The sequence below is a fragment of the Gopherus evgoodei genome, chromosome 6 (assembly GCF_007399415.2).
Source record: "Gopherus evgoodei ecotype Sinaloan lineage chromosome 6, rGopEvg1_v1.p, whole genome shotgun sequence".
In the NCBI taxonomy this organism is placed as follows: Eukaryota; Metazoa; Chordata; order Testudines; family Testudinidae; genus Gopherus; species Gopherus evgoodei.
The window spans coordinates 29,434,473-29,446,864 of NC_044327.1; the positions used below are offsets into that span (position 1 = coordinate 29,434,473).

At 47.6% G+C, this 12,392-nt stretch overlaps 1 protein-coding gene across 1 annotated transcript in view; it reads right to left on the reverse strand.

Annotated features, from left to right (window-relative positions):
* The window catches only part of TTC39B (tetratricopeptide repeat domain 39B), a 112,927-nt gene extending 104,973 nt beyond the window's left edge, over positions 1-7,954 (reverse strand). The window contains exon 1 of the mRNA XM_030566475.1: positions 7,887-7,954. Within this exon, the coding sequence (XP_030422335.1) occupies positions 7,887-7,931 (45 nt within the window). The 5' untranslated portion in view covers positions 7,932-7,954. The remainder of the gene's footprint in view (positions 1-7,886) is intronic.
* Between the last annotated feature and the right edge of the window lie 4,438 nt (positions 7,955-12,392).

The following is a 12,392-nucleotide window of genomic DNA, read 5'->3' on the forward strand; positions in this document are numbered from 1 at the left end:
GAGAGCACCAGCACCCGCAGCCCCGGAGTTCTCTGTCCCTGGCAGGCGGGGGGGCCGCGGCTCCGCTCCCCTGCTAGGCACTAGGGGCACTAGGCGGCACACATCAATGCACTGCTTTTGGGGACCACTGAAAAACTGACTGGTTTGAAACCCCACTATACCACAACCCCGCATTTAGCATGATAGAATTTTTTGGACCCCAAAGGTCACGTGTAAATACACGTTCCACTGTATTTGCATTTGGGAAATAGCTGCAAACATATCTAAGGTGGCCATAGTGTATTTAAATTTAGGAAGGCTGCACTTCATTCCCTTCTAGCTAGCAAGTACTCAATTCCTGCATGTCTTTCTTCTTACTTCTGAGAAGGGGACATCTTCACCCACCCTGTTAAACACAGAGGTGAAGCAGAGTGGGCAAGAGAAAAATCCACAAACTTTTGCTGTTATTATCTATATGATAGACTTTCTTCAGTACTGGGTTTATAGGACAGCAACACAACTGTTTATGTTGCTATCAGCCTATCTTGACAACTATAAAATAAATTCCAGATACTTATTTACAGAAAGCAGCAGAAGTTGTGGAGAGGGATTTAGAATAAAGAATATGCAAGTGGGGAAAGTAATTCTAATATCAACATAACTCCATTTTTAAAGTTTGCAGTTGATTCTTTGTAACCTTGAGTGAATTTTTGCAAGCTTTTTTTTCTTTAAGGTTTAAAACCTCTCAGTGATTGATAGGTGCTTTTGCATCCTTTAAAAAATAATAGTAATAATAATAATAATAATAATCTCTTTCACGAATGTTGGCATGTATACTTTAGATACTTTTCATATGCAAGGATGAGAAAATGTGACCCTGAGCTGACTCTTGCACCCCCCCACAAACCCACCCCCACGCTGAGCACCAAACGGGAGCTCCTGCACACACACACCCACATTCCCACCTGCACCCCTCGCATCAAATGGGAGCTGCCCAGGTAAGTGCCCCACACCCAAACCTCCTGCCCCAACCCTGAACCCCCTCCCTCATTCTAGCTCCTGGTCAGACCCTTCACCCCCAGCCCTGTGCTCAGTGCACTCCCACCCTCAGCTCAGTGCAGAGAGAGGAGGAGAATGGGCCAGAACCAGGGAGAAGGTAGGTACCCAGTGTATGTGGGCAGGGCCGGGACCCCAGACTGGCAATGGGCTGAAGAGGAGCTGGTGGATGGAACCCCTGAGCGGCAGTGGGCTGAGCCGCTCAGCCCACTGCCAGTCTGGGGTCCTGGATGCCAGCTCTGCACAGCCTGCTGCCAGTCTGGGGTTCTGGCTGCCGGACCCTTGCCAGAGGGGGTCCCAGCCACAGGCCCTGCTCAGCCCACTGCCGGCCTAGTGGAACAGAACTCCAGACCAGCAGCGGACTGGCGGCGTAAGATCGACATTTTAATTTAATTTTAAATGAAGCTTCTTAAACATTTTGAAGACCTTGTTTATTTTACAATGCAACACTAGTTTAGTTATATAATATATAGACTTATAGAGAAAGACCTTCTAAAAAACATTAAAATGTATTCCCGGCATGTGAAACTTTAAATTAGAGTGAATAAATGAAGACTCAGCACACCACTTCTGAAAGGTTGCCGACCCCTGGGTTAGGTTGATGAAAACTGCAGAGCCAATGGGGAGGTATCCCAGCATGCTGTGCAAGCTCATCTGGCACAAAGTCTTATAGGATATTTTCACATTGTTTTCTGGAAAGCCAGCAATTTGCCCATGGATTCCTGGAAACTAGGGGACCAAGTTCCCACCATACTACTTTCAACATAGCATAGTGCTTGTTGTATGCCATAATTTTTGCATCTTTTTTAAAACTCCCATAGTACTGTATAGTGCTTTTTGGTCTCTGCCATCTCTCTATCAGAAGCATGGACCTTGCAGAGCTCAGCACAATTCTAATAACCATTGGTAATACAGTATGTGTAATTCTACTGTACTTGCATACCTTCAATGAATATTACTACAACAGTAAATGCGAGGAGGATGAAGCGGTGATGTTCAATCACAATAACTGGATACTAATGGACATAGTTGCTGCTGGCTATTCATGTCACTTCTGAGCCCAAGATGCAAGCACCGATAGATGGGATTGTATCATAGGGATGATAGCAATAGTGAAGAACTTTCAGATGAGAAAGGCCACATTCCTGGATCCGTATTCTGTGCCCACCTCAGCCATTCAGAGCAAGGAAACCAAACTGAAAACTGCCTTGACAGTGGAGAAGTAACTGGCAGTCATGCAATGCTGGATTGCCCCTGGTCAGAGGCTACTCACTTTGAGCTCAAAAATCCACAGTCCCCCAAGTGTGCATCGCCATTAAGCATATCCTGCTGCCCATGACTGAAACTTTAGGCAACGTGCAGAAAAGAGTAGAAGATTTGCAGCAATGGGGTGCCCAAATTCAGGCATAAACAGCACACACACAACCCTATTTTGACACCATCCCACCTTGCTAGCAAGAACATAGACAGAAGGGGGTATTTTTCACAGTTATGCAAGTCCTAGTGAATCAGTGAGGGTACTTCAATGACAATGTGGGCTAGTCAGGGAAGGTACATGATGCTCACAACTTTTAGAATGCAGAACTTTTCCAAAAGCTGCAAGCAGAGATACTATTCTTCCCCAACTGGTGCATTCCCACTGACAAAGTTGAAAGGTTGAAATGGTGATTCAGGGAACCCAGCCTACCCTTTGCTTTCCTAGCTCCTGAAGCTGTATACTCCCCATCCTGTAAGCACTAAAGAAAGATTCAGCTAGCAGTTCAGCAGGTGCAGGATGACTGTTGAAAGTGCTTTCGGTAGATTAAAGGGTCACTGGCAGTGGTAACAGACTAGATTGGATCTCAGTGAGGCAAACATCCTCATTGTCATACCTGCATGTTGTGTATTACACAGTATGTGTGAGGCAAAAGACGACAGGAGGCAGAGGGTGAGGTGGACTGGCTGCCTGCTAATTCTGAACAGCCAGACACAAGGGCTTTTAGAACAGCGAACCATGGAGCTATATGGCTGAGAGAGGTTGTGCTTTAAAAAAAGCATTAATAGTCAGTAACAGTAGCATTGTATATTGAAATAGTGTGCTTTTGTACGTACAGAATTTAAATGTGGATGAGTTTATTGACTCCCATTATGAATTATGTAATGCAGCAATTATGCTTGGTGTAAACTAATAAATATACTCTGAATTTCCAAAAATAAAACTTTATGTGCTTTAGTGAGGTGGAGTGGCCTCCTCCAAGCCTGAGACACAGGGACCACTATGCTCTCCTTTGTGGGTGGAGCTAATCCAGCCACCCCCTGTGCTGGAGGCAGAGGGGAGTGACAAGAAGTATAAGAGCCCTTCAACTCAGTTGGCCTGGAGCTAATGAATGAGGCAGTCTTTAGCCTGCTGTAGGACTGTGGACTAGACCCTGAGCTGTAAGACACTCTGCCCTTGGAGGAGGTTGAGAGTGGAGAGGAGCTTCCGGGACTGCTGTACTCCACTTACCCCAAGGAGACTGAGGACCTGCAAGCCACAGAGCCACCTACCAATGGACTAGGGCAGGAAGTAGCCTAGGGGAACCAGACCTTGGTCAGATTGTGCTGGTGCAGTAGGAGACAGTGTGTTTTGGCAGGATCCTTGCTGACCCAATGGTGGGATCCCCTACCACTGATAGGGGCCCTGGGCTGGGACCCTGTGAAGTAAGGTGGGCTTGGATCCCCCTATTCCTCCTGCTAACCCCAATCCTTGGGTGGTGATCTACTTACTCTAGGCCAGAAGGCCTTGCCTTGTCTGTGGCTTGCCCTAGCCAGAAGGCTGCAAGCCTTAGGGGCAGAAATAGCTTAGTGGTTTTGAGCATTGGTCTGCTAATCCTAGGGTTGTGAGTTCAGTTCTTGAGGGGGTCACTTCAGGCTCTACGGCAAAAATCAGTACTTGGTCCTGCTAGTAAAGGCATGGGGCTGGACTCAATAACCTTTCGGGGTCCCTTCCAGCTCTGAGATAGGTATATCTTCACATTAAAAAAATGAAATAAAAAGCCTTCACACTGTGTGCACTGTCCACCTTAGCCAGAAAGCTGGGCTAAAGACTACCTGATGGTTATTACTCTGGAGGGCCAGAGCCACTGACTGAGAGTACTGTCCACCCAAGCCTGGGCTAGAGTGCAAATTAAATGTTTATTGCCTGACTCAGCAGGTCAGAGTGGCCCCTATGTATGCAAAGAAACAGATTAAAACATTTTAGCAGCACTTTAAACGGGTGACATACTTTAAAAACATCAAATAAATAAATATTCACATTTACATATTCATATAACATTTCATTCATGTTACAAAACATGTTGTGCCTTGTGGCTAATCCAGTGGTAGCACAGTTCACAGCAGCTTGTGTAGGGGAAAGTTCCCCTGTGATAAGGAGAGAAACAAAGCCACCATTCCCAGAAATGTTTGGGAGAGGATTGCAGAGTACCTCCATGAAAGTTTCAGCAAGGATGCTCAAAAGGATGAGAGGGACAGCCCTATTCAGGGGAACAAAGAACTCCAAGTGGTCCCAGCAGCCTAATCCAATGAGCCAAAGAATGGAAAAGTGGATGCCACCTTTCTTCTACCTCTATCAAAACTGAGGACAATGATCTTATATAGACTGTAATTCTGACTATCCGAATATTTTTCTATGTTGTGCATTATAGCTGTGTTGGTCCCAGGATATTAGACAGAGCCAGTGAGGTAATATCTTTTATTGCACCACTTTCTGTTGGTGAGAGAGAAGTTTTTGAACTTACATACAGAGGTGAAACTAAGCCGGTACAGTATGGTATGGCATGGCATATTGGCAAAAGCCAGCACACTGTGCTAGACCGCACCGGCTTCCACGGCAGGGATGTAAAGGGCTCAGAGCTCCCGCAGCTGCGGGCAATACAGAGCCCTTTAAATCCCGCCCACAGCTCCGGCTGCCAGAGCTGTGGTGGGGATTTAAAGGGCCCAGAGCTCTGTGGCGGCCGGAGCCCTGGGCCCTTTAATTTCTCCTAAGCCCCAGGGGTTCCCACCATCTCTGTAACTGGGAGTCCCAGGTTGATTTCCCAGCCACAGCCAGTGCCTCAGGGCCTTTAAATCTTGAGAGGCACTGCCTCTGCCGGTTCAGGCTACGCCTCTTCCAGATGAGGCCATGCCCCCTTCAGGACTCCTGCAGTACAGGTAAGTCCTGTAAATTACTTTCACCCCTGCTTACACACCTTTCAAAAGCTTGTCTCTCTCACCAACAGAAGTTGGTCCAATAAAAGATATTACCTCATGCACTTGATCATACTGATTTTCTAATATTTTAGAACTTAAGTGAGAAGTTAAACACCAATGCCTTTGTTTTCTAAACTTGCAGATGGGACAGATGCCATTTTCAAATGGGGAAAAGGAGGGAGAGGAGATCTTGGGCAATAAAAAGTAAAAAAATGCTTATAAGGAACAATATAGGTACACATTTACCTGAGCTCTCTTCCCCTTTATAAAAAGGCTCATCTGTGCTTCCCTGTCAGGACTGCCTTAAAATCCATGTGACCGTTGTGGTATGAGTAAGTATGCTGGTAACACAGCAGGTAAGGGGTTGGGGGGAGGAGACAGTATGGTTGAATGGCAAAAGTCAAGGGGTTACACTAGATAGGCATCCTTCAGAAAATGAAAGTGAAGCCAATAGAAAAGAACATGAAGAAAATCAAAGTTTAAGCTGGAAATCAGGAGGACTAAAAAGAATTAACCACTCAGAAAGCTGACTTGGGCACCCTTGTGAATAGTTCAATTAAAACAGTAGTTCTCAAACTTTTGTATTGTTGACCCCTTTCACACAGCAAGCCTCTGAGTGTGATCCCTCACATAAATATAAAAAATGTTTTAAATTTAACACTATTATAAATGCTGGAAGTGAAGCGGGGTTTGGGGAGGAGGCTCACAGCTTGCGACTCCCCAGTAATAACCTCACAACCCCATAAGGAGTCACAACCCCCAGTCTGAGAACTCCCGAGGTAAAGTTTTAGCTGAAAGTCGGTGAGAATTACAAAAAGGAGTTAATATTGGAATGTTTAAAGACTGGAATAGAAAAACATTAAAAGAAAATGGTACATTCTCACCTGGAATAGTGTTCCATTATCTCAAAAGGAGATACAGCAGAAACAGAAGTCCAGAAACAGAAAATAAAGTAATCAGAAGAATGGAGAGGCTGTCTGAAGAGTGTGAAAAAAATCAGGACAATTTAGTTCAGAGGGGATTAAGTGAGGTGGCTATCCAAAGAACAGTATAAACTATAGGAACAGAGTAGGGGATTCAATTAAATTGAAAGGCAATATGTTTAAAACTAATGGAACAAAGTGCTTGTTTAAAAATAAAACTCATAATTGGCCTACCATGAAATATCATTGGAGCAAAGAGCTTAGCAGAAATCAAAGAGTTAAACATTTATATAGATGAGAACACCTAGTGTCACACAAGATAAGATAACTCCTCCTTATTTCAGGGCATAAGCTAACCTCTGACTGACAGGGAGGAGAAAGGGAGCCCTAAGTACTAGTACTGCAAAAAGAAGGGAGAATAACAGAACCAAGGAGACAGGGAGCAACCCACAGCAAGACAGGAAATAAAAAAAAAATTAAAGCAAAGGCTAAAAGCAGAGAAGTCCAAGGCAAGAATTCAGTGTCCATCCCCTTACCTCACCAAATCCACCCCTGCTTACCGAACCATGCTCCAGAACCTCAGTTTTGTGTTTGTTTTGACGTGGTTTCTAGCCCTCAAAATGAGAGCCAAATGAAAACCAACGCAGGGCTGCCCTGAATCAGGAGACTCCAACAGCTCTTTCAGTGCCTATTCTTATATTTTCACACTTCATGTTTTCCCAAAAATAGCATGAACATTTAATCAGTAAACACTCTGATGAAAGCCATAACAGTCAGGATTAATAGGGGGGATCCCCACTCCCCTTTTACTCTCCCTGTACCCACCTTTAAAGAGTAAACAGACTATAAGAGACAAAAGAGTTGAAAGCTGGTACTATAGCTGTTATGGAGTAGCCCTGCCAATTACTGTATTTCTTTATTTCTTGGTTTTAAATGTTTCTCTCTGTTGAGCAAAAGATGCTGCGAGAACAGGAAAGTCTATGCAAATTATCATTACTCTGGAGAGTCAGTTTCACTAGTCAAGACGCCTAAAAATATCAGAGGAGAAAAGTTACTGCTTATAACAAACCTAGGTGCGTGACTCAGAAAGAAGTGGCAGTGTTTGCCCACGCCCCTCTAAGCCGCCTACACAGAATGACAGGGGCGGTGAAATACAGGTGGCGTCAGTTTCAACATCAAGTTCCCTTTCCCCGACTCTCTCAGGTTTACGCTCCCGCTTGACGGCGACTCTATAGCGCCGACCAAAGCCACTGACAGGCGCTGACCCAGCCGCCTGGTTACCAGCAGCGCCCTACCGAGCAGCCGGGGGAAGTGCTACATCCTCGGGGGAAGACCGCAGGCGAACGGGGGAGAGGGGAAGCGGCAGCAGGGATGGAGGGAGGCGGACGGTGGAGACCAAACGTCTTAGCAGCCCCTCTGGTGCTGGGGCATGTCCCGGGGCAGCCCTGCGCTCCCCCTGGGGCTGCCGGCTCGGGGCTTCCCTGCCGAGGATAGCCGGGGGAGAGGGGGCGGCTGTGTCGGCGGGCCTCCCCGCGTCCCCCCGCCGCCGGGCACCTCCTGCCCGCGCTCTCCCCACCTGTTGGCCGCGAGCCCGCCGCTGGCCCGGCCCCCGCCCCGCCGGTGAACAGGACAGGGCAGCGGCTGGGGGCGCGGGGCCGGACCGCAGCTCGGCTCGGGGGGCGCGGAGCCCCGGGGAACCCGACTCGCCGCCCGCGTTACCTCCTCGCCAGCGCCCTCCTCCGCTGCGCTGCCCGCGCTCGCCATGTTCCCGCTGCCCGCGCACGGGGCCGCCGGCTTCTCCCAACGGCCGGCTGGCGGCGCCTCCCTCCGGCAGGGCCCCTCCGCGACGGCGCCCCCCTCGCGCCAGGCGCTGCCAGCTACCAACCGCCCCCTCCCCTGCAGTCGTCGGCTCGGAGTCTCCGGCCACCCTTCGCCGGTCCAGCAGGGAAGAGGAGCCGCTCCTACGGCCCTGTCCCGCCCCCTCATTTGCATAGCCAACCCCGGGCAGCCTCCTGCGACTTGGCCCCTCTACTGCCTACATTTGGGACACGCCCCCCCCTCATTTGCATGCCAAGTCCCCCCCACCCCCAGGCGGGCGCCGACATTCTAGGTACTTTGCTCTGCGAATGGAGCTTTCCCCCTCAGGGCACGAGGGCGTCCCACAGCCCCTCCAGCCCCTGTCCTGGGACAGCCACCCCTGTCCCCCCTCCAGCAGCCTGCCTCAAAATCACAGCTGCGACAGCGCCAGAGGCGAGCGCCTCGTCTCCCCGTGCTGCAGCTCTGTCCCCTGCTGCAACTATTGCTGCCAGCTCGCATAATTTTATCACCACTGGACTGGTAAGTCGAGGCGCTTTTTTAAGCCTCAGTTTGCAAGATACTGGCTGCCCACCAAGTAGCTTTCGTTTGAAAATGAAAATGAAGTTGCTGGCTCTCAGGATTGTAGCAGGCATACCACCACCACCACCCCCCACTGCATCCTAAAGGGTCAGAAAGGTCAGGAGCAAAGAAAGATAAACCATATTGAACAAAATCTTCTGTTTTTAAGCCAATTTTAAAAAGCAGTCCCCCCTGAGGTAAAACAGCAGCAGTTCAAGAAGGGGATAACATGTTAACATATTACAATTTACACACTGATAAAATTAGTTTACATATTAGTAACATATGCAGTGTTGTAGCAGTGTCCCTCCCAGGATATTAGAAAGAATAATTGGGTGAGGTAATCTTTCACCGGACCAACATCTGTTGGTGAGAGACAAGCTTTCAAGCTTACACAGAGCTCTTACAACTACAAGAATTTCTAAAGTCTGCCTTGTTTACTGGTGGGACTTCCCTGTGCATCAGGCATCAGCAACCGTTGGCACTCGGCTGGACAGGGTAAGCCCCCTGGCGGGCCAGGCTGGTTTGTTCACCTGCCATGTCCACAGGTTTGGCCAGTCGTGGCTCTCGCTGGCCACGGTTTTCGTCTCAAGCCAATGGGGGCTGCAGGAAGCGCCAAAGGCTGAGGGATGTGCTGGCCTCCGCTTCCCACCACCTCCATTGGCCTGGAGCAGTGAACCGTGGCCAGTGAGAGCCGTGATCCGCTGAACCTGCGGACATGACAGGTAAACAAACCAGACCAGCCCGCTAGAGGGCTTAACCTGGTATCCCTGCTGTGGACAATTAAAATAGACTAGTCAGTTTCACTCATGATCATTCACTTTCCAGAGTTTTGGACACTTATTCACTAGTCCAATGATAAAATGTTTGGGATGCTTGTTTAAAATAAATCAATGACTGCTGCTTCCATTAGAATATGAGGGGGGTGGAGAGAGAGACAAACTAATGGAAGTGGTTTTTTTTATTACTGGTTTGGAGGACTGAAAACTCCCTCTTTCCATGGTCCAAAATTCTAATGTCCTTATTCAGACCCCAATCATACAGTGAACTCTATGGGGCTGTGCATATGTAAGTCTAGTATTCAGGACTGGTGCCAGGGTTTCTCATGCCCTAGTCACACGGCCATTTCGCCGCCCCCCATGCTGGTCCTGTGGCTCCGGTGGAGCTGCCGCAGGCATGACTGCGGCAGCTCCACCGGAGCTGCGGACCAACGGACCCTCCGCAGGCATGCCTGTGGCAGGTCAACCGGAGCCGCCTGCTGCCCCCCCCGCCCCGGCAAAATGCCGCCCCCTCAATAATCCTGGCACCCTAGGCGATTGCCTAGGGTGCCTAAATGGTAGCGCTGGCTCTGCTAGTATTGTCAACTCATAGCAATCATGAGTCTTGGAGTATTTGGTGATTTTCTTATAACCAGGTAATTTCATGAGAATTTGACTCTTTAAAAAAAAATCTAGCTCTCTTGATTGCAGAGAAAAGCTTGTAAAACTTACAGTTCAATAACCATAAGGCAAATAAGATTAAGTTGTTCTGAGTTTCATGTTGCCACCTGTCTCATGACTGAATGCTTGCTGTTAACAAAACCACATCTAAAATGGTTCATTAGCAGGACTACTTGGGTCCCCCACCACCCCCAACCCCACCCCAGGGGCCAAATCTCAACATGTTCTGAGCGTCTGCAACTCCCTGCAGAGCAGACTGCAAGAGCAGACCTCCCTGAACCCTCTGTCAATGGGAGCAGAGGACGTATGGAAAAGCCATTCACCACCCAGAAGGCTCAGGTCCTCAGCAGTCAAAAGTAGGCAGACAGCATCCCAGAGAAAAGAGATCTGTCTGCTCCTTGCCCATCCCAAGCTAGATAAAGTGGAGTTCACAAAAAGTGTTGGGGGAGAAGGGGTGGATAGAGAAGTATAGCCCTAAAGCTAGCACTTCCCTGTTGCATGACCCCCTATCCCTGCCAGCTGGGCTCCAAAGAGTTACCTTTTGTTTTCATAAGCAGCGGAGAGCATGGCTGTCATCTTCTCCTTCTCCCTTCCCCATCCCCCAAGGCCTTTCAGATTTAACTAACCATGAAGGAAAAAATAATCTGATATCTTTTCTTAGATTCAGCTATACACAGGTGTGAGAGTATGGATGAATAAGTAAACTGCCAGCTGCTCTTATATAGTCTTCTGCAAGAAAGCTTTTGCATCAAGTTGCCAGTGAAAACCCATCTTTAAACAATACCAGTATAGCAGTCTAGGACAGATCTGAAAAATACAGAGTGCTATTTTACTCTATAGATGCAGTTTGCAGGCCAATACATGCCTTCCAGTTGAGTCAGTGCACACAAACTTTTCAGCATCATGTGCAAATTGACAGGCCTTTCCCAGCTCCACCTAAACTTGTTACACTTCATATGCAGAATACTTTTTGGCTTTACATTAGTTACTTCTCATAACTAACCAATTTGTATCCCCTTTTTTCAGATGGACAAGTAGAACCCTTGTTTCATCGTTGGTGGGACTCCACTGAACTCTGTGCAGATGTTAGTTCACCGCAGGAAGCGTTAATGGAAACCCAAGTAACCCCCTTACTCAAATGAGAATAGTGGTTACAATCTAAAGGGCCAACAAAACACAGTTAGACATAGAAGGCCCGTAGTTCTGGGGTAAGAATACTATCGTGGAGTAAGAAAAAGAAGAAAAGTCTAAGGAAGGACTGACTAAGTAATTAATACAAGGAGTATACCGGATCCCACAAGGTCACCTTCCCTCATTCCCCACCCCAATGAATAAGTCCCTCTACAGAAAGGCCAACATAGTAGCTAGGAATGCAGTACTTAATTATCCCATTTGGAAAAGAAGAGAGGGGTGCAGAAAACAAAAGCATAGAGATCCTTTCAAAACCACTGGGTTTCTGCACAAGGGAGGATTAAAAGTATACACATGAGGATGCCTCGACATTATCCAGATCACTCATTGTTTCTTTTCTTCTTACGAACTTGGCTCCTGCTCAAGCAAGGAGCATCTCTGGCTAGCATTCACTTCTTTTCTCCTGCCCCGCAAATGTTTCCAAGGCAGTATGCAGAGTCTTGGGTGCCTGGTATGAGCAGAATCTGTCATTTACTGAGGATAAGCTGAGAGCTCTGGCTGAGCCCTCCATTTCCCTCCATCTGAAGATGGGAAGAGTCAGCAACACTTTTCCCCTCAGTCTTTTACACCATCTCCCTTTGGGGAAAAGATCCTTGGCTTTTTATTGGTTCAGAAGCTCTGACTTTTCCCCAGCTTCCATGAGCTGCTTTTTGGGAAGGTGGGCTTTCATTGCTCTGGTTAGCATGGGTTACCCCTAAAGGACAAACAAAACTCGCTGGTTATAAAAGCCTCCATTACCTTTTAAATCCTAAGACTAACTCATTCATGTGTCTACATTCACTTGCTTTAGCCTTGTAAATAATTCTGTAATTTTTGCTTCCTATTTAATAAATCTTAATATAATTTATTATAGGATTGGTTACAAGCTTTATTCATGGTGTGAGATCTAAGGCACAATCGACCTTTTAAGGCTTGGAGTAACCTGAATATTGCTGTGATTCTTTGTCTTAAGGGGCCATCTGTCACAGAGATACTCTCACATATCAAGATGAACTGGAGTATCCAAGAGGACTGTCTGTGACTCCATGTTAAGGCTGTTAAAATGCCTGAGGAGTTTGCACTTGCTGCAGCTAGTTGGTGAAATCTAAGGCCATGTCTACATCTACAATTTTGCAGCGCTGGTTGTTACAGCTGAGTTAGTACAGCTGTATAGGGCCAGCGCTGCAGAGTGGCCAAACTTACAGCAACCGGCGTTGCAAGTGGTGTTAAATGTGGCCAC